Source organism: Oncorhynchus mykiss, chromosome 17 (genome assembly GCF_013265735.2).
Source record: "Oncorhynchus mykiss isolate Arlee chromosome 17, USDA_OmykA_1.1, whole genome shotgun sequence".
Taxonomy (NCBI): Eukaryota; Metazoa; Chordata; class Actinopteri; order Salmoniformes; family Salmonidae; genus Oncorhynchus; species Oncorhynchus mykiss.
Genome location: NC_048581.1, coordinates 84974886 through 84998652, shown reverse-complemented (window position 1 = coordinate 84998652; position 23767 = coordinate 84974886). Strand labels below are relative to the sequence as shown.

The window sequence follows — 23767 nt, the reverse complement described above, 5'->3', positions numbered from 1 at the left end:
GAAACAACTTAAGTAGTACTTTAAAGTATTTGTACTTTACACTACTGGTGTTAGATAATACTTTTAAAGTTCAAACGTGTACGCTTGCATTTGAATTCATTTTCTGTAGCCTATTCCTGTGTCGTGCGCAGCGTTGCTGGTTGCCAGGGTGTAGAGACCTGTTGCTATGGGCCCATCATGCTCAAGTGCCTGCTGTGTAGACTGCTCCACAATTGCAGCAAACGTCTTTGTCTTGTTTCATGGGCTTCACCGGTGGCTGTTACTACAGTTTCTCAAACGCTTTGATGAGAATAAAGAATGTATCGGATGCTGTATTAGACAGACAACCATTTTATTGTAGACTGTTTTTGAATTTAAAAAATAATGTGCACGTTGATTGGCTACAACGTAGCGAACCATTCCAGTCAAATCGTAACATTGTAACACCTGATATAGTTGACCACTTTGACTGATGTTGATGGCAATGATGGTGAAACTGTGGCCACTTTTTGCAGCTCTCGCTCTGATTGAAGAGGTCAGCTTCCTCAAACCCTGTTCACATCTGACCAGCATCAGACCCTTTTGACCATTCAAGATCTCCTGCACACCCGGGACTGATGATTAACAATAATTATTGTAGGCTTTTATAATTGTCACACCGTCTTTGGGATGACCTACATCCCTTGAGGGCGACTGACATTTTTGCCCAGCCTGTCCTAGTCACCCGGCAATCCAAACCACGGTACAGCATCATATTATGGATGTTGTATGTTTATACATTGGAGTCAGGAAGTCTGTGGTTTGATCGTGTCCTTTCTTCTGACAGCCCACTCACTGCTATATGCTACACCTGCAGTCAGTGCATGATTTATATACGGTGCTGACCATTACAGGGTAGTGGGTCTACTCTACCTCTACCCCTACAGGTACGGAGAGGAGAGGGTTGAGGGGGGAGGGGGGAGGAGGGGGAGGGGAGGGGAGGGGAGAGGGGAGAGGAGAGGAGAGGAGAGGAGAGGAGAGGAGAGGAGAGGAGAGGAAGGGGGGAGGGGAGAGGAGAGGAGAGGGAGGGGGAGAGGAAGGGGGGAGAGGAGAGGGGAGGAGAAGGGAGAGGAGAGGGAAAGGGGGAGGGGAGAGGAAGGGGGGGAGGAGAGAGGGAGGGAGGGGAGAGGGGGAGGGGAGGGAAAGGGGGAGGGGAGGGGGAGGGGAGAGGAAGGGGAGGGGATAGGAGGGGAGGGGAGAGAGGAGGGGGAAGGGGAGAGGAAAGGGGAGGGGGGTGAGGAGAGGGGGAGAGGAGAGGGGAAGGGAGTGGAGAGGGGGAGAGGGAAGGGGGAGGAGGGGGGAGACAAGAGGAGAGGGGAGGGGAGAGGAGAGGAGAGGGGGGAGAGGAAGGGGAGAGGAGAGGAGAGGGGAGGGGAGAGAAGGGGAGAGGAGATGGAAGGGGAGAAGAGAGGGGAGAGGAAGGGGGAGGGGAGGTTTACAACAAGGGCTTTCATTACTCGTTGTCATAAACTGTAGTGAGATTATCACCACTTTGCCACATGTATTTCCAGATCACATACAGAACTCTGCAGTTGCGTGGCCCCACATACGTAGCATCTCTGTTAAAATACAGCGGGAGGCATTATACATCAATTTTGCGGTCGTCTATAGCAACAATTCTATTATTCTTGTCACCATTGCGGAATTTGCAAGACCTGCATGGCAAAGAAATGGAATGTGGATGGATCACTATGTCGCCATACCCACTCAGTCAGTGACTGTGACGTACCTCTGTTATATGAATGCCATACTTCGCTCACACTGCTAATCTCTTCCTGTTCTTCATTTAGATCTGTTGAAGTCTCAGCCTGATGTATGTGCTTCGTACTGTAACGTGCCGACACAAAGTGCAAGGTACTGGTTATACTCAGGTGTTTTCTTTTTCCCAACCTGGCTGGGTTGGGCTCGGCTTGGTTCAGAAGTGTGTAAACTCCCCCCCCCCCCCCCCCCTCTCTCCTCCCTGCCCTGTCACAGGCCCTCAGAGGTGGGTGGGGTGGGAGATCAGATGAGAAGAGAGCAGAGTGATCATCCAGATCTATAGTCTATATTAATCAGTACAGAGGGCTGTAGTCTATATTAATCAGTACAGAGGGCTGTAGTCTATATTAATCAGTCCAGAGGGCCAGTACCCCAGGCCTACTTATCCCAGACCTACTTCCCCCAGTCCCCCAGTCCTACTTCCCCCAGTCCTACTTCCCCCAGTACCCCAGGCCTACTTCTCCCAGTCCTACTTCCCACAGTCCCCCAGACCTACTTCCCCCAGTCCTACTTCCACCAGCACCCACAGACCTACTTCTCACAGTCCTACTTCCCCCAGTCCTACTTCACCCTGCACCCACAGTCATACTTCTCCCAGCACCCACAGTCCTACTTCCCCCAGCACCCACAGTCCTACTTCCCCCAGCACCCACAGTCCTACTTCCCCCTGCACCCACAGTTCTACTTCCCACAGTCCTACTTCCCCCAGTCCTACTTCCCCCTGCACCCCCAGTCCTACTTCCCCCAGTCCTACTTCCCCCAGTACACCCACAGTCCTACTTCCCCCAGCACCCACAGGCCAACTTCCCCCAGCACCCACAGGCCAACTTCCCCCAGCACCCACAGTCCTACTTCCCCCAGCACCCACAGTCCTACTTCCCCCAGTCCTACTTCCCCCTGCACCCACAGTCCTACTTCCCCCAGCACCCACAGGCCTACTTACCACAGTCCTACTTCCCCCAGCGCCCACAGTCCTACTTCCCCCTGCACCCACAGTCCTGCTTCCCCCTGCACCCACAGTCCTACTTCCCCCAGCACCTACAGTCCTACTTCCCCCAGCACCCACAGTCCTACTTCCCCCAGTCCTACTTTCCCCTGCACCCACAGGCCTACTTCCCCCAGTCCTACTTCCCCCAGCAGCCCAGTCCTACTTCCCCCAGTCCTACTTCCCCCTGCACCCACAGGCCTACTTCCCCCAGTCCTACTTCCCCCAGCACCCCAGTCCTACTTCCCCCAGCACCCCAGTCCTACTTCCCCCAGTCCTACTTCCCCCAGCACCCCAGTCCTACTTCCCCCAGTCCTACTTCCCCCAACCCTACAGTCCTACTCCCCCAGCACCCACAGGCCTACTTCCCCCAGTCCTACTTCCCCCAGCACCCCAGGCCTACTTCCCCCAGTCCTACTTCCCCCTGCACCCACAGGCCTACTACCCCCAGTCCTACTTCCCCCAGCCCCCAGTCCTACTTCCCCCTGCACCCACAGGCCTACTTCCCCCAGTCCTACTTCCCCCAGTCCCCCAGTCCTACTTCCCCCAGTCCTACTTCCCCCAGCCCCCCAGACCTACTTCCCCCAGTCACCTAGACCTACTTCCCTCAGAGCTACTTCCCCCAGTCCTACTTCCCCCAGTCCTACTTCCCCCTGTCCCCCAGCCCCTACTTTACCCAGGCCCCCAGGTTGTCGACCTTCTCCAGTCCTTTCCTGCCTCAGGATGCAACAGACAGTGTGACGTCCCACTAACAAAGTAAGACCAATGAAACAGTCCTTACTTCCTTTCTGACTGTATTGTGTTTACTGCCTGAGGAGATTATAAGGAAGCAGCTTGCAGAGCAGAGCAAGCGGGGAAGGTTCGGGGCAGCTGCTGTTTTCTCCTACTAGCAAACAGCAGCAGGCTGCATGGGGGAGAGAGAGGAGACGACAGGCAGGATGCCGTTATGGAGAAGTGCATCTCGGGCCAGGCAGCAAGGCTCAGGTAAAGCCAATGGACCACCCAGATCCAAGGCCAGGTAAGCTTATACTCTGCCCTTATAGGCACTAACCTCAACCATTTATCATTTCTGAATGAATGGATCACGATTTCTACCATTATGTCATTTTTACTCAGTAGTACAATTCATTGAGCACTTGGAATAAGACACATTTTTGGAGTATTGATTGATAATATGTTGTCAACTCACAACCAGTCAGAGCAGACACATCAGCACTTTCCTTTACTGAGCTTCAATCCACTTCCTTCTTTCTCTCCATGTGCTGTGGTGATCTGGTCACCAGTCTCCCTGTCTCAGGTCTGCATGACTTAACTGTTGATTTCTCTCCATGTGCTGTGGTGATCTGGTCACCAGTCTCCCTGTCTCAGGTCTGCATGACTTAACTGTTGATTTCTCTCCATGTGTTGTGGTGATCTGGTCACCAGTCTCCCTGTCTCAGGTCTGCATGACTTAACTGTTGATTTCTCTCCATGTGCTGTGGTGATCTGGTCACCAGTCTCCCTGTCTCAGGTCTGCATGACTTAACTGTTGATTTCTCTCCAACAGCAGAGGATTCCAAATGAATTCAGTCTCTAACTTGACTTGATTGATATTGGGTAACTCTGGGTTGTAAAATTAGGCTAACTGCACGTTGACATGAACTTGTGTAGTATTATCAGGGTTATTGTCAAGGTTTTCAGACCATAAACTTTACTGTATGTATAGTTCCTGTACCTCCATGTGCTGTGGGCGTTGGTGGTGCTCGGGAACATTTACAGCTTTGTTTAAAAATAGGTTTAGGCTTGTTGGGTTGTTTTCATTCCAGAATCGTGAGGTGAAACGCGGAAGCCTGCCGATCAGATCAGACTGTTAGCTTTCACTGTTCCTCTTTCTATTGAAATCTCTACAGGAGTATTCCTGTGGTCGACAACCTTGTGACTTACCGAGATTCATTCTGGTCTGAGCTATTTGACTGCTTTGCCTTTAAGCCCAGTTTTCAACACTTAAAAATCCTGGTGTCAAATAAAAGGCTATTTTTAGACCTCGAGGAAACTCTAATAGGTGATTTGATTATAAAAGCAGGTGTACTATACTGCTTGCTTCACCACTTCCCTGCTTCCAAACAATAGCCTACAAGGTAAATTAAATGTTGAGTCAAAGAATATACACATGAGACAGCCTATAAGGAGGAGGTCAGAGACAAAAACCTCTCCCACAACGTCAGCAGGACAAAGGAGTCGATCGAGGACTAGAGGAAACGGAGGGCTGAGCACGCCCCAATTCACATCAACGGGGCTGTAGTGGAGCGGGTCGAGAGCTTCAGGTTCCCCGGTGTCCACATCACTGAGGAATTAACATGATACACCCACCCACGCACACACACACACACACAGTCGTGATGAAGGCACAAGAATGCCTCTTCCCCATCTGGAGGATGAAAAGATTTGGCATGGGCCCTGAGATCCTCAAACAGTTCTACAGCTGCACCATCGAGAGTAACTTGACTGGCTGCATCACGGCTTGGTATGGCAACTGCTTGGTTGTACTACAGAGGGTAATGGGGATGGTCCAGTAACTCACTGTGGCCGAGCTCCCTGCCATCCAGGACCTCTATACCAGGCGGCGTCAGAGGAAGACCAGGAAAATTGTCAAAGACCCCAGCTACCCAAGTCATAGACTGTTCACTTTGCTACAGCACTGCAAGTGTTACTGGAGAGACAAGTCTGTGACCAAAATACTCCTGAACCATTTCTAACCCCAAGGCCATAAGACTGCTGAACAGTTCATGAAATGGCTACAAGGACTATTGGAGTTGATCCTTTTTTGCACTGACTCTCTGCACACTCACTGGAATCTACTCACACACTTACACTGACACTCCAACATGCGCACACACACACACACACACACACACACACACACACACACACACACGCACACGCACACGCACACATGCACGCACGCACGCACGCACACACACACACACACACACACACACACACACACACACACACACACACACTAAATACTCTCACACACACAAAACACACAAATGCATATGGATTCCACACACACACACACACCCACCCACCCACCCACACACACACACACACACACACACACACACACACACACACACACACACACACACACACACACACACGCCTAGTCACTTTTATCCCTACCTATATGTACATAATTACCTCAACTACCTCGTACCCCTGCACATGGACTCCTTGTATAGTGTTATTGATATCTATTGTGTTCCTATGTTCTATGTTTATTAGCAACTTGTCTTACTTTTTAACTCTGCATTGTTGAGAAAGGGCTTGTAAAGCATCTCACTTGTATTCGGGAACATTTGACAAGTCATTTCATTTTGATGTAGCATATTAGCCTGAAATAATGATTCTGCTGTCAGCATTATCTAATAACAATATTGAATTTACTGATAGAGGCTACATTTGACGTACAATAAGGAGATGTTTTATTTATTTAACTTGGTCTGTTGTTGATAAAGTCACAAAATAACATGATAATATTACCCTTTCACCTTTCAGCCTGGCTGTTTTGGTTTGCCAAATCACACGGTAACTTAGTGGTGGGGGAGCAGAGAGGGTGAAAGAAGGAGAGTTTACGAGATAAGGAGGTCACTGGTAGGTAATGCTGACAAGCCTGTTCCCCTGGTTTCCTCAACCCTGTCACCTCAGACAGGTATTGAGAGTAATAATAACCAGGTATTTACCTTCCCTACATCTATCTTCCTCACTTTTTTATTTATGGGATTTATGCTGATTGAGATTGTCTTTAGCTGTGAAAAACAAACACGTGTGTTTTGATCACACCACCTGTGAATACACAGTAAATCAAATCAAATTCATTTTCCTTTGTCCCATGCGCCGAATACAACAGGTGTAGACAATGCTTACTTACAAGCCCTTAACCAACAATGCAGTTTTAAGAAAATACCAAAAAAAAAGTAAGAAATAAGAATAATAACAATAACGGGGCGAAATACAGCCGGCACCGGTACAGAGTCAATGTGGAGGCTATATACAGGGTGTTATGGTACAGAGTCAATGTGGAGGCTATATACAGGGGTACCAGTACAGAGTCAATGTGGAGGCTATATACAGGGGGTACCGGTACAGAGTCAATGTGGAGACTATATACAGGGGGTACCGGTATGGAGTCAATGTGGAGGCTATATACAGGGTGTTATGGTACAGAGTCAATGTGGAGGCTATATACAGGGTGTTATGGTACAGAGTCAATGTGGAGGCTATATACAGGGGTACCAGTACAGAGTCAATGTGGAGGCTATATACAGGGGGTACCGGTACAGAGTCAATGTGGAGACTATATACAGGGGGTACCGGTATGGAGTCAATGTGGAGGCTATATACAGGGGGTACCGGTATGGAGTCAATGTGGAGGCTATATACAGGGTGTTATGGTACAGAGTCAATGTGGAGGCTATATACAGGGGTACCAGTACAGAGTCAATGTGGAGGCTATATACAGGGGGTACCGGTACAGAGTCAATGTGGAGACTATATACGGGGGGTACCGGTATGGAGTCAATGTGGAGGCTATATACAGGGGGTACTGGTACAGAGTCAATGTGGAGGCTATATACAGGGGGTACCGGTACAGAGTCAATGTGGAGACTATATACAGGGGGTACCGGTATGGAGTCAATGTGGAGGCTATATACAGGGGGTACTGGTACAGAGTCAATGTGGAGGCTATATACAGGGGGTACCGGTACAGAGTCAATGTGGAGGCTATATACAGGGGGTACCGGTATGGAGTCAATGTGGAGGCTATATACAGGGGGTACCGGTATGGAGTCAATGTGGAGGCTATATACAGGGGGTACCGGTACAGAGTCAATGTGGAGGCTATATACAGGGGGTACTGGTACAGAGTCAATGTGGAGGCTATATACAGGGGGCACCGGTACAGAGTCAATGTGGAGACTATATACAGGGGGTACCGGTACAGAGTCAATGTGGAGACTATATACAGGGGGTACTGGTACAGAGTCAATGTGGAGGCTATATACAGGGTGTTACGGTACAGAGTCAATGTGGAGACTATATACAGGGGGTACCGGTACAGAGTCAATGTGGAGACTATATACAGGGGGTACCGGTACAGAGTCAATGTGGAGGCTATATACAGGGTGTTACGGTACAGAGTCAATGTGGAGGCTATATACAGGGGGTACCGGTACAGAGTCAATGTGGAGGCTATATACAGGGGGTACTGGTACAGAGTCAATGTGGAGGCTATATACAGGGTGTTACGGTACAGAGTCAATGTGGAGACTATATACAGGGTGTTACGGTACAGAGTCAATGTGGAGACTATATACAGGGTGTTACGGTACAGAGTCAATGTGGAGACTATATACAGGGGGTACTGGTACAGAGTCAATGTGGAGGCTATATACAGGGGGTACTGGTACAGAGTCAATGTGGAGGCTATATACAGGGGGTACCGGTACAGAGTCAATGTGGAGGCTATATACAGGGGGTACTGGTACAGAGTCAATGTGGAGGCTATATACAGGGGGTACCGGTACAGAGTCAATGTGGAGGCTATATACAGGGGGTACTGGTACAGAGTCAATGTGGAGGCTATATACAGGGGGTACCGGTACAGAGTCAATGTGGAGACTATATACAGGGGGTACCGGTATGGAGTCAATGTGGAGGCTAAATACAGGGGGTACTGATACAGAGTCAATGTGGAGGCTATATACAGGGGGTACCGGTATGGAGTCAATGTGGAGGCTATATACAGGGGGTACCGGTATGGAGTCAATGTGGAGGCTATATACAGGGGGTACCGGTATGGAGTCAATGTGGAGGCTATATACAGGGGGTACTGGTACAGAGTCAATGTGGAGACTATATACAGGGGGTACTGGTACAGAGTCAATGTGGAGGCTATATACAGGGGGTACTGGTACAGAGTCAATGTGGAGGCTATATACAGGGGGTACCGGTACAGAGTCAATGTGGAGGCTATATACAGGGGGTACTGGTACAGAGTCAATGTGGAGGCTATATACAGGGGGTACCGGTACAGAGTCAATGTGGAGGCTATATACAGGGGGTACTGGTACAGAGTCAATGTGGAGGCTATATACAGGGGGTACCGGTACAGAGTCAATGTGGAGGCTATATACAGGGGGTACCGGTACAGAGTCAATGTGGAGGCTATATACAGGGGGTACCGGTACCGAGTCAATGTGGAGGCTATATACAGGGGGTACTGGTACAGAGTCAATGTGGAGGCTATATACAGGGGGTACCGGTATGGAGTCAATGTGGAGGCTATATACAGGGGGTACTGGTACAGAGTCAATGTGGAGGCTATATACAGGGGGTACTGGTACAGAGTCAATGTGGAGGGTATATACAGGTGGTACTGGTACAGAGTCAATGTGGAGACTATATACAGGGGGTACTGGTACAGAGTCAATGTGGAGGCTATATACAGGGGGTACTGGTACAGAGTCAATGTGGAGGCTATATACAGGGGGTACTGGTACAGAGTCAATGTGGAGGCTATATACAGGGGGTACTGGTACAGAGTCAATGTGGAGGTTATATACAGGGAGTACCGGTACAGAGTCAATGTGGAGACTATATACAGGGGGTACTGGTACAGAGTCAATGTGGAGGCTATATACAGGGGGTACTGGTACAGAGTCAATGTGGAGGCTATATACAGGGGGTACTGGTACAGAGTCAATGTGGAGGCTATATACAGGGGGTACTGGTACAGAGTCAATGTGGAGGCTATATACAGGGGGTACTGGTACAGAGTCAATGTGGAGGCTATATACAGGGGGTACTGGTACAGAGTCAATGTGGAGGCTATATACAGGGTGTACCGGTACAGAGTCAATGTGGAGGCTATATACAGGGTGTACCGGTACAGAGTCAATGTGGAGGCTATATACAGGGGGTACTGGTACAGAGTCAATGTGGAGGCTATATACAGGGGGTACCGGTACCGAGTCAATGTGGAGGCTATACACAGGGGGTACTGGTACAGAGTCAATGTGGAGGCTATATACAGGGGGTACCGGTACAGAGTCAATGTGGAGGCTATATACAGGGGGTACCGGTACAGAGTCAATGTGGAGGCTATATACAGGGGGTACCGGTATGGAGTCAATGTGGAGGCTATATACAGGGGGTACCGGTACAGAGTCAATGTGGAGGCTATATACAGGGGGTACCGGTACCGAGTCAATGTGGAGGCTATATACAGGGGGTACTGGTACAGAGTCAATGTGGAGGCTATATACAGGGGGTACCGGTATGGAGTCAATGTGGAGGCTATATACAGGGGGTACTGGTACAGAGTCAATGTGGAGGCTATATACAGGGGGTACCGGTACAGAGTCAATGTGGAGGCTATATACAGGGGGTACTGGTACAGAGTCAATGTGGAGGCTATATACAGGGGGTACCGGTACAGAGTCAATGTGGAGGCTATATACAGGGGGTACCGGTACAGAGTCAATGTGGAGGCTATATACAGGGGGTACCGGTACCGAGTCAATGTGGAGGCTATATACAGGGGGTACTGGTACAGAGTCAATGTGGAGGCTATATACAGGGGGTACTGGTACAGAGTCAATGTGGAGGGTATATACAGGTGGTACTGGTACAGAGTCAATGTGGAGACTATATACAGGGGGTACTGGTACAGAGTCAATGTGGAGGCTATATACAGGGGGTACTGGTACAGAGTCAATGTGGAGGCTATATACAGGGGGTACTGGTACAGAGTCAATGTGGAGGCTATATACAGGGGGTACTGGTACAGAGTCAATGTGGAGGTTATATACAGGGAGTACCGGTACAGAGTCAATGTGGAGACTATATACAGGGGGTACTGGTACAGAGTCAATGTGGAGGCTATATACAGGGGGTACTGGTACAGAGTCAATGTGGAGGCTATATACAGGGGGTACTGGTACAGAGTCAATGTGGAGGCTATATACAGGGGGTACTGGTACAGAGTCAATGTGGAGGCTATATACAGGGGGTACTGGTACAGAGTCAATGTGGAGGCTATATACAGGGGGTACTGGTACAGAGTCAATGTGGAGGCTATATACAGGGTGTACCGGTACAGAGTCAATGTGGAGGCTATATACAGGGTGTACCGGTACAGAGTCAATGTGGAGGCTATATACAGGGGGTACTGGTACAGAGTCAATGTGGAGGCTATATACAGGGGGTACCGGTACCGAGTCAATGTGGAGGCTATACACAGGGGGTACTGGTACAGAGTCAATGTGGAGGCTATATACAGGGGGTACCGGTACAGAGTCAATGTGGAGGCTATATACAGGGGGTACCGGTACAGAGTCAATGTGGAGGCTATATACAGGGGGTACCGGTATGGAGTCAATGTGGAGGCTATATACAGGGGGTACCGGTACCGAGTCAATGTGGAGGCTATATACAGGGGGTACTGGTACAGAGTCAATGTGGAGGCTATATACTGGGGGTACCGGTACAGAGTCAATGTGGAGGCTATATACAGGGGGTACCGGTACAGAGTCAATGTGGAGGCTATATACAGGGGGTACCGGTATGGAGTCAATGTGGAGGCTATATACAGGGGGTACCGGTACCGAGTCAATGTGGAGGCTATATACAGGGGGTACTGGTACAGAGTCAATGTGGAGGCTATATACAGGGGATACCGGTACCGAGTCAATGTGGAGACTATATACAGGGGGTACCGGTACCGAGTCAATGTGGAGGCTATATACAGGGGGTACCGGTACCGAGTCAATGTGGAGGCTATATACAGGGGGTACCGGTACAGAGTCAATGTGGAGGCTATATACAGGGGGTACCGGTACCGAGTCAATGTGGAGACTATATACAGGGGGTACCGGTACCGAGTCAATGTGGAGGCTATATACAGGGGGTACCGGTACAGAGTCAATGTGGAGACTATATACAGGGGGTACTGGTACAGAGTCAATGTGGAGGCTATATACAGGGGGGTACTGGTACAGTCAATGTGGAGGCTATATACAGGGGGGTACCGTTACAGAGTCAATGTGGAGGCTATATACAGGGGGTACCGGTACAGAGTCAATGTGGAGGCTATATACAGGGGTACCAGTACAGAGTCAATGTGGAGGCTATATACAGGGGGTACTGGTACAGAGTCAATGTGGAGGCTATATACAGGGGGTACTGGTACAGAGTCAATGTGGAGGCTATATACAGGGGGTACTGGTACAGAGTCAATGTGGAGGCTATATACAGGGGGTACCAGTACAGAGTCAATGTGGAGGCTATATACAGGGGGTACTGGTACAGAGTCAATGTGGAGGCTATATACAGGGGGGTACCAGTACAGAGTCAATGTGGAGGCTATATACAGGGGGTACTGGTACAGAGTCAATGTGGAGGCTATATACAGGGGGTACCGGTACCGAGTCAATGTGGAGACTATATACAGGGAGTACTGGTACAGTGTCAATGTGGAGGCTGTATACAGGGGGTACTGGTACAGAGTCAATGTGGAGGCTATATACAGGGGGTACTGGTACAGAGTCAATGTGGAGGCTATATACAGGGGGTACCGGTACCGAGTCAATGTGGAGGCTATATATAGGGGGTACCGGTACAGAGTCAATGTGGAGACTATATACAGGGGGTACCGGTACCGAGTTAATGTGGAGGCTATATACAGGGTGTTACGGTACAGAGTCAATGTGGAGGCTATATACAGGGGGTACCGGTACCGAGTCAATGTGGAGGCTATACACAGGGGGTACTGGTACAGAGTCAATGTGGAGGCTATATACAGGGGGTACCGGTACAGAGTCAATGTGGAGGCTATATATAGGGGGTACCGGTACCGAGTCAATGTGGAGGCTATATATAGGGGGTACCGGTACAGAGTCAATGTGGAGACTATATACAGGGGGTACCGGTACCGAGTTAATGTGGAGGCTATATACAGGGTGTTACGGTACAGAGTCAATGTGGAGGCTATATACAGGGGGTACCGGTACCGAGTCAATGTGGAGGCTATACACAGGGGGTACTGGTACAGAGTCAATGTGGAGGCTATATACAGGGGGTACCGGTACAGAGTCAATGTGGAGGCTATATATAGGGGGTACCGGTACCGAGTCAATGTGGAGGCTATATACAGGGGGTACCGGTACAGAGTCAATGTGGAGACTATATACAGGGTGTTACGGTACAGAGTCAATGTGGAGGCTATATACAGGGGGTACCGCTACAGAGTCAATGTGGAGGCTATATACAGGGGGTACTGGTACAGAGTCAATGTGGAGGCTATATACAGGGGGTACTGGTACAGAGTCAATGTGGAGGCTATATACAGGGGGTACCAGTACAGAGTCAATGTGGAGGCTATATACAGGGGGTACTGGTACAGAGTCAATGTGGAGGCTATATACAGGGGGGTACCAGTACAGAGTCAATGTGGAGGCTATATACAGGGGGTACTGGTACAGAGTCAATGTGGAGGCTATATACAGGGGGTACCGGTACAGAGTCAATGTGGAGGCTATATACAGGGGGTACCGGTACCGAATCAATGTGGAGACTATATACAGGGGGTACCGGTACAGAGTCAATGTGGAGGCTATATACAGGGGGTACTGGTACAGAGTCAATGTGGAGGCTATATACAGGGGGTACCGGTACAGAGTCAATGTGGAGGCTATATACAGGGGGTACCGGTACCGAGTCAATGTGGAGACTATATACAGGGGGTACTGGTACAGAGTCAATGTGGAGGCTGTATACAGGGGGTACTGGTACAGAGTCAATGTGGAGGCTATATACAGGGGGTACCGGTACAGAGTCAATGTGGAGGCTATATACAGGGGGTACTGGTACAGATTCAATGTGGAGGCTATATACAGGGGGTACCGGTACCGAGTCAATGTGGAGGCTATATATAGTATATAGGGGTACCAGTACAGAGTCAATGTGGAGGCTATATACAGGGGGTACTGGTACAGAGTCAATGTGGAGGCTATATACAGGGGTACCGGTACCGAGTCAATGTGGAGGCTATATATAGGGGGTACCGGTACAGAGTCAATGTGGAGACTATATACAGGGGGTACCGGTACCGAGTTAATGTGGAGGCTATATACAGGGTGTTACGGTACAGAGTCAATGTGGAGGCTATATACAGGGTGTTACGGTACAGAGTCAATGTGGAGGCTATATACAGGGGGTACCAGTACAGAGTCAATGTGGAGGCTATATACAGGGGGCATCGGTACAAAGTCAATGTGGAGACTATATACAGGGGGTACCGGTACAGAGTTAATGTGGAGGCTATATACAGGGGGTACCGGTACCGAGTTAATGTGGAGGCTACATACAGGGGGTACCGGTACCGAGTCAATGTGGAGGCTATATACAGGGGGTACCGGTACAGAGTCAATGTGGAGGCTATATACAGGGGGTACTGGTACAGAGTCAATGTGGAGGCTATATACAGGGGGTACTGGTACAGAGTCAATGTGGAGGCTATATACAGGGGGTACTGGTACAGAGTCAATGTGGAGGCTATATACAGGGGGTACTGGTACAGAGTCAATGTGGAGGCTATATACAGGGTGTACCGGTACAGAGTCAATGTGGAGGCTATATACAGGGTGTACCGGTACAGAGTCAATGTGGAGGCTATATACAGGGGGTACTGGTACAGAGTCAATGTGGAGGCTATATACAGGGGGTACCGGTACCGAGTCAATGTGGAGGCTATACACAGGGGGTACTGGTACAGAGTCAATGTGGAGGCTATATACAGGGGGTACCGGTACAGAGTCAATGTGGAGGCTATATACAGGGGGTACCGGTACAGAGTCAATGTGGAGGCTATATACAGGGGGTACCGGTATGGAGTCAATGTGGAGGCTATATACAGGGGGTACCGGTACCGAGTCAATGTGGAGGCTATATACAGGGGGTACTGGTACAGAGTCAATGTGGAGGCTATATACTGGGGGTACCGGTACAGAGTCAATGTGGAGGCTATATACAGGGGGTACCGGTACAGAGTCAATGTGGAGGCTATATACAGGGGGTACCGGTATGGAGTCAATGTGGAGGCTATATACAGGGGGTACCGGTACCGAGTCAATGTGGAGGCTATATACAGGGGGTACTGGTACAGAGTCAATGTGGAGGCTATATACAGGGGATACCGGTACCGAGTCAATGTGGAGACTATATACAGGGGGTACCGGTACCGAGTCAATGTGGAGGCTATATACAGGGGGTACCGGTACCGAGTCAATGTGGAGGCTATATACAGGGGGTACCGGTACAGAGTCAATGTGGAGGCTATATACAGGGGGTACCGGTACCGAGTCAATGTGGAGACTATATACAGGGGGTACCGGTACCGAGTCAATGTGGAGGCTATATACAGGGGGTACCGGTACAGAGTCAATGTGGAGACTATATACAGGGGGTACTGGTACAGAGTCAATGTGGAGGCTATATACAGGGGGGTACTGGTACAGAGTCAATGTGGAGGCTATATACAGGGGGGTACCGTTACAGAGTCAATGTGGAGGCTATATACAGGGGGTACCGGTACCGAGTCAATGTGGAGACTATATACAGGGGATACCGGTACAGAGTCAATGTGGTGGCTATATACAGGGGGTACCGGTACAGAGTCAATGTGGAGGCTATATACAGGGGTACCAGTACAGAGTCAATGTGGAGGCTATATACAGGGGGTACTGGTACAGAGTCAATGTGGAGGCTATATACAGGGGGTACTGGTACAGAGTCAATGTGGAGGCTATATACAGGGGGTACTGGTACAGAGTCAATGTGGAGGCTATATACAGGGGGTACCAGTACAGAGTCAATGTGGAGGCTATATACAGGGGGTACTGGTACAGAGTCAATGTGGAGGCTATATACAGGGGGGTACCAGTACAGAGTCAATGTGGAGGCTATATACAGGGGGTACTGGTACAGAGTCAATGTGGAGGCTATATACAGGGGGTACCGGTACCGAGTCAATGTGGAGACTATATACAGGGAGTACTGGTACAGTGTCAATGTGGAGGCTGTATACAGGGGGTACTGGTACAGAGTCAATGTGGAGGCTATATACAGGGGGTACTGGTACAGAGTCAATGTGGAGGCTATATACAGGGGGTACCGGTACCGAGTCAATGTGGAGGCTATATATAGGGGGTACCGGTACAGAGTCAATGTGGAGACTATATACAGGGGGTACCGGTACCGAGTTAATGTGGAGGCTATATACAGGGTGTTACGGTAAAGAGTCAATGTGGAGGCTATATACAGGGGGTACCGGTACCGAGTCAATGTGGAGGCTATACACAGGGGGTACTGGTACAGAGTCAATGTGGAGGCTATATACAGGGGGTACCGGTACAGAGTCAATGTGGAGGCTATATATAGGGGGTACCGGTACCGAGTCAATGTGGAGGCTATATATAGGGGGTACCGGTACAGAGTCAATGTGGAGACTATATACAGGGGGTACCGGTACCGAGTTAATGTGGAGGCTATATACAGGGTGTTACGGTACAGAGTCAATGTGGAGGCTATATACAGGGGGTACCGGTACCGAGTCAATGTGGAGGCTATACACAGGGGGTACTGGTACAGAGTCAATGTGGAGGCTATATACAGGGGGTACCGGTACAGAGTCAATGTGGAGGCTATATATAGGGGGTACCGGTACCGAGTCAATGTGGAGGCTATATATAGGGGGTACCGGTACAGAGTCAATGTGGAGACTATATACAGGGTGTTACGGTACAGAGTCAATGTGGAGGCTATATACAGGGGGTACCGCTACAGAGTCAATGTGGAGGCTATATACAGGGGGTACTGGTACAGAGTCAATGTGGAGGCTATATACAGGGGGTACTGGTACAGAGTCAATGTGGAGGCTATATACAGGGGGTACCAGTACAGAGTCAATGTGGAGGCTATATACAGGGGGTACTGGTACAGAGTCAATGTGGAGGCTATATACAGGGGGGTACCAGTACAGAGTCAATGTGGAGGCTATATACAGGGGGTACTGGTACAGAGTCAATGTGGAGGCTATATACAGGGGGTACCGGTACAGAGTCAATGTGGAGGCTATATACAGGGGGTACCGGTACCGAATCAATGTGGAGACTATATACAGGGGGTACCGGTACAGAGTCAATGTGGAGGCTATATACAGGGGGTACTGGTACAGAGTCAATGTGGAGGCTATATACAGGGGGTACCGGTACAGAGTCAATGTGGAGGCTATATACAGGGGGTACCGGTACCGAGTCAATGTGGAGACTATATACAGGGGGTACTGGTACAGAGTCAATGTGGAGGCTGTATACAGGGGGTACTGGTACAGAGTCAATGTGGAGGCTATATACAGGGGGTACCGGTACAGAGTCAATGTGGAGGCTATATACAGGGGGTACTGGTACAGATTCAATGTGGAGGCTATATACAGGGGGTACCGGTACCGAGTCAATGTGGAGGCTATATATAGTATATAGGGGTACCAGTACAGAGTCAATGTGGAGGCTATATACAGGGGGTACTGGTACAGAGTCAATGTGGAGGCTATATACAGGGGTACCGGTACCGAGTCAATGTGGAGGCTATATATAGGGGGTACCGGTACAGAGTCAATGTGGAGACTATATACAGGGGGTACCGGTACCGAGTTAATGTGGAGGCTATATACAGGGTGTTACGGTACAGAGTCAATGTGGAGGCTATATACAGGGTGTTACGGTACAGAGTCAATGTGGAGGCTATATACAGGGGGTACCAGTACAGAGTCAATGTGGAGGCTATATACAGGGGGCATCGGTACAAAGTCAATGTGGAGACTATATACAGGGGGTACCGGTACAGAGTTAATGTGGAGGCTATATACAGGGGGTACCGGTACCGAGTTAATGTGGAGGCTATATACAGGGGGTACCGGTACCGAGTCAATGTGGAGGCTATATACAGGGGGTACCGGTACAGAGTCAATGTGGAGGCTATATACAGGGGGTACCAGTACAGAGTCAATGTGGAGGCTATATACAGGGGGTACTGGTACAGAGTCAATGTGGAGGCTATATACAGGGGGTACCGGTACCGAGTCAATGTGGAGGCTATATATAGGGGGTACCAGTACAGAGTCAATGTGGAGGCTATATACAGGGGGTACTGGTACAGAGTCAATGTGGAGGCTATATACAGTGGTACCGGTACCGAGTCAATGTGGAGACTATATACAGGGGATACCGGTACAGAGTCAATGTGGAGACAATATACAGGGGATACCGGTACAGAGTCAATGTGGAGACTATATACAGGGGGTACCAGTACAGCGTTAATGTGGAGGCTATATACAGGGGGCATCGGTACAAAGTCAATGTGGAGACTATATACAGGGGGTACCGGTACAGAGTTAATGTGGAGGCTATATACAGGGGGTACCGGTACCGAGTTAATGTGGAGGCTATATACAGGGGGTACCGGTACCGAGTCAATGTGGAGGCTATATACAAGGGGTACTGGTACAGAGTTAATGTGGAGGCTATATACAGGGGGTACCGGTACCGAGTCAATGTGGAGGCTATATACAGGGGGTACTGGTACAGAGTCAATGTGGAGGCTATATACAGGGGGTACCGGTACCGAGTCAATGTGGAGGCTATATACAGGGCGTACCGGTACAGAGTCAATGTGTCAATGTGCGGGGGCACCGGTGTTGAGGTAATTGAGGTAATTATGTACATGTAGGTAGAGTTATTAAAGTGGCTATGCATAGATAATAACAGAGTAGCAGCAGCGTGGCAGAGAGAACAGTCTATGACTGGGGTGGCTGGAGTATTTGACCATTTTTAGGGCCTTCATCTGACACCGCCTGATGTAGAGGTCCTGGATGGCAGGAAGCTTGGCCCCGGTGATGTATTGGGCCGTACGCACTACCCTCTGTAGCTCCTTGCGGTCAGAGGCCGAGCAATTGCCATACCAGGCAGTGATGCAACCCGTCAGGATGCTCTCGATGGTGCAGCTGTAAAACCTTTTGAGGATCTCAGGACCCATGCCATGCCAGTATATGTAGTCTTCTGAGCTCTTGCAGTGGCAGAATAGAGGGTTTGAGTCTAGGGACCACCCATAAGTAAATAAATGTGTTATACACTAATGTGTATTAGTGTTGCTAATCCTCTCCAGTCAGGTGGGTTGTGGAGGCCAGATCTAGGATTTAACCACAGACCAGGATTACAGGGTGTGTCCTCAGAGTAAGGGAACAACTTGGTGTTGATGACTAGCCACCATCACACACACACAGCATTCCTTCATCCGTCACCTCACACAAACACAACATTCCTTCATCCGTCACCTTGCATACATGTACACAGCGTGCACTCTGCGGTTAAAAGCCCTCGAGCACTAGAATCTTATTTTTGACTAGAGAGAGTGGAAAACAAAAGAGAGCTACTTAAGGACTCGTAAAAGCCCTGAAGCACTGATTCAGAATGGGAAACAGAGAGGAGGTAATGTGCAGGCTCGCTCCTATCTCCAGCACCACCAGCCATTTTCTACCCCACACGCGGCTGAACAGGCTGAAGCTCCCAACCACCCACAGCTCCTTCAGTAGGCTGGGATCCAAATCAACCTCCCACGTTGCCGACAGGTATGTAGGTCCAGTGGACTGGACTATATGATTCTGGATCTGCTGACTACTGACTTAGGGAAGGCTCTTCACTTGAGATCACAGGCTTCACTCAGACTAGAGTAATTCATGAGAGATATGTGTGACTTTTTGAGTTATGCAACCCTTATACATACTGTATGCCCAACTCCATGGCACAGTACTGTCTCACTATCAATACGGGTTAGAATTCATCAACAGTAGTTTCCTTATGGTTGACTGACTGACTGTGGAACCAGGTTATGTATATTGCTGAGCCTATTTTGTCTGTAGGACTTAGTTCTGTGGGGCATGCGTGTCAGTGCTGCAGATGTTGTGTGATTTATGAGGCTTGATTCTGTTCTTATGATTTCATCTGGAAGGTTATGTGACCATTAAATACCATAAAATACAACACATTTGTTTTGATATTATATGTTCTGTTTGTGTTCTATAACAGTTGTTTTATGTGTTCTATAGCAGTTGTTTTATGTGTTCTATAACAGTTGTTTTATGTGTTCCATAACAGTTGTTTTATGTGTTCTATAACAGTTGTTTTATGTGTTCTATAACAGTTGTTTTATGTGTTCTATAGCAGTTGTTTTATGTGTTCTATAACAGTTGTTTTATGTGTTCTATAACAGTTGTTTTATGTGTTCTATAACAGTTGTTTCATGTGTTCTATAGCAGTTGTTTTATGTGTTCTATAACAGTTGTTTTATGTGTTCTATAGCAGTTGTTTTATGTGTTCTATAACAGTTGTTTTATGTGTTCTATAGCAGTTGTTTTATGTGTTCTATAACAGTTGTTTTATGTGTTCTATAGCAGTTGTTTTATGTGTTCTATAACAGTTGTTTTATGTGTTCTATAGCAGTTGTTTTATGTGTTCTATAGCAGTTGTTTTATGTGTTCTATAACAGTTGTTTTATGTGTTCTATAGCAGTTGTTTTATGTGTTCTATAACAGTTGTTTTATGTGTTCTATAACAGTTGTTTTATGTGTTCTATAACAGTTGTTTTATGTGTTCTATAGCAGTTGTTTTATGTGTTCTATAGCAGTTGTTTTATGTGTTCCATAACAGTTGTTTTATGTGTTCTATAACAGTTGTTTTATGTGTTCCATAACAGTTGTTTTATGTGTTCTATAACAGTTGTTTTATGTGTTCTATAACAGTTGTTTTATGTGTTCTATAGCAGTTGTTTTATGTGTTCTATAACAGTTGTTTTATGTGTTCTATAACAGTTGTTTTATGTGTTCTATAACAGTTGTTTTATGTGTTCTATAACAGTTGTTTTATGTGTTCTATAACAGTTGTTTTATGTGTTCTATAACAGTTGTTTTATGTGTTCTATAGCAGTTGTTTTATGTGTTCTATAACAGTTGTTTTATGTGTTCTATAGCAGTTGTTTTATGTGTTCTATAACAGTTGTTTTATGTGTTCTATAACAGTTGTTTTATGTGTTCTATAACAGTTGTTTTATGTGTTCTATAACAGTTGTTTTATGTGTTCTATAACAGTTGTTTTATGTGTTCTATAGCAGTTGTTTTATGTGTTCTATAACAGTTGTTTTATGTGTTCTATAGCAGTTGTTTTATGTGTTCTATAACAGTTGTTTTATGTGTTCTATAACAGTTGTTTTATGTGTTCTACAACAGTTGTTTTATGTGTTCTATAACAGTTGTTTTATGTGTTCTATAGCAGTTGTTTTATGTGTTCTATAACAGTTGTTTTATGTGTTCTATAGCAGTTGTTTTAAGTGTTCTATAACAGTTGTTTTATGTGTTCTATAACAGTTGTTTTATGTGTTCTATAACAGTTGTTTTATGTGTTCTATAGCAGTTGTTTTATGTGTTCTATAGCAGTTGTTTTATGTGTTCCATAACAGTTGTTTTATGTGTTCTATAACAGTTGTTTTATGTGTTCTATAACAGTTGTTTTATGTGTTCTATAGCAGTTGTTTTATGTGTTCTATAACAGTTGTTTTATGTGTTCTATAACAGTTGTTTTATGTGTTCTATAACAGTTGTTTTATGTGTTCTATAACAGTTGTTTTATGTGTTCTATAGCAGTTGTTTTATGTGTTCTATAGCAGTTGTTTTATGTGTTCTATAACAGTTGTTTTATGTGTTCTATAGCAGTTGTTTTATGTGTTCTATAACAGTTGTTTTATGTGTTCTATAACAGTTGTTTTATGTGTTCTATAACAGTTGTTTTATGTGTTCTATAACAGTTGTTTTATGTGTTCTATAGCAGTTGTTTTATGTGTTCTATAGCAGTTGTTTTATGTGTTCTATAACAGTTGTTTTATGTGTTATATAACAGTTGTTTTATGTGTTCTATAACAGTTGTTTTATGTGTTCTATAACAGTTGTTTTATGTGTTCTATAACAGTTGTTTTATGTGTTCTATAACAGTTGTTTTATGTGTTCTATAGCAGTTGTTTTATGTGTTCTATAGCAGTTGTTTTATGTGTTCTATAACAGTTGTTTTATGTGTTCTATAGCAGTTGTTTTATGTGTTCTATAACAGTTGTTTTATGTGTTCTATAACAGTTGTTTTATGTGTTCTATAACAGTTGTTTTATGTGTTCTATAACAGTTGTTTTATGTGTTCTATAGCAGTTGTTTTATGTGTTCTATAGCAGTTGTTTTATGTGTTCTATAACAGTTGTTTTATGTGTTATATAACAGTTGTTTTATGTGTTCTATAACAGTTGTTTTATGTGTTCTATAACAGTTGTTTTATGTGCTCTATAACAGTTGTTTTATGTGTTCTATAACAGTTGTTTTATGTGTTCTATAGCAGTTGTTTTATGTGTTCTATAACAGTTGTTTTATGTGTTCTATAGCAGTTGTTTTATGTGTTCTATAACAGTTGTTTTATGTGTTCTATAACAGTTGTTTTATGTGTTCTATAGCAGTTGTTTTATGTGTTCTATAACAGTTGTTTTATGTGTTCTATAGCAGTTGTTTTATGTGTTCTATAACAGTTGTTTTATGTGTTCTATAACAGTTGTTTTATGTGTTCTATAACAGTTGTTTTATGTGTTCTATAACAGTTGTTTTATGTGTTCTATAACAGTTGTTTTATGTGTTCTATAACAGTTGTTTTATGTGTTCTATAACAGTTGTTTTATGTGTTCTATAACAGTTGTTTTATGTGTTCTATAGCAGTTGTTTTATGTGTTCTATAACAGTTGTTTTATGTGTTCTATAACAGTTGTTTTATGTGTTCTATAACAGTTGTTTTATGTGTTCTATAGCAGTTGTTTTATGTGTTCCATAACAGTTGTTTTATGTGTTCTATAACAGTTGTTTTATGTGTTCTATAGCAGTTGTTTTATGTGTTCTATAGCAGTTGTTTTATGTGTTCTATAACAGTTGTTTTATGTGTTCTATAACAGTTGTTTTATGTGTTCTATAACAGTTGTTTTATGTGTTCTATAACAGTTGTTTTATGTGTTCTATGACAGTTGTTTTATGTGTTCTATAACAGTTGTTTTATGTGTTCTATAACAGTTGTTTTATGTGTTCTATAACAGTTGTTTTATGTGTTCTATAGCAGTTGTTGTATTGTTTTATTTGTTTTATTTATAACGGTTGTTTTGACTGTTGTCAAGCTGTGAGCCTGTTCTGATATCAAGGGATTATCTGTTTATTTCCACATTGTTTTAAGGAGCTTTTTAAACAGGTCACAGAAATGGGCAATACCGGTCAGTCACCCTGCCCTGTAGAGGCCTCGGTCAGTCACCCTGCCCTGTAGAGGCCTCGGTCAGTCACCCTGCCCTGTAGAGGCCTCAGTCAGTCACCCTGCCCTGTAGAGGCCTCGGTCAGTCACCCTGCCCTGTAGAGGCCTCAGCTGGACCCGTTTAGCATGTCAAAGGGCTGAGTAGATGGTTTTATCAATGGTCATTGACTAGGCTATCAAGAGGAGAAGTAGGAACATTTCCACCTCACTATAACTGATTGCAAACTAAACTACAGGAAACTACAGTAGAAACTGTGAAATAAAACTACAGGAAACTACAGTACAAACTGTGAAACAAAACTACAGGAAGCTACAGTAGAAACTGTGAAAGGAAATCACAAAGAGACATTGTGAGAGGCAAAAAGAATAGCTGTTTTGGTATTTGGACCCAAGTCAAAACTAAGAGAAGGTGGATATTAAGGCACTTCAGACTGTCATTTCATCGTCTGAAACGCTCTACACATGAACAGCAGACTGGAACGACTGGCACAATTATTAGTCAAAGGATGTAACTCTGAATTTTTATTATTTTTTT

At 46.3% G+C, this 23767-nt stretch overlaps 1 protein-coding gene across 2 annotated transcripts in view; it reads left to right on the top strand.

Annotated features, from left to right (window-relative positions):
• Positions 1 to 3649: 3649 nt before the first annotated feature.
• The window catches only part of LOC110494769 (rho GTPase-activating protein 40), a 44484-nt gene continuing 24366 nt past the window's right edge, over positions 3650 to 23767 (top strand). Inside the window, exon 1 of one of the 2 annotated variants that reach the window (XM_036950827.1) lies at positions 3650 to 3779. In XM_036950827.1, coding sequence (XP_036806722.1) covers positions 3670 to 3779 — 110 coding nt within the window. In that variant the 5' untranslated portion in view covers positions 3650 to 3669. Of the gene's footprint in view, positions 3780 to 18981; positions 19488 to 23767 lie in introns of those variants that run through there. The other variant, XM_036950826.1, reaches the window with a different exon arrangement.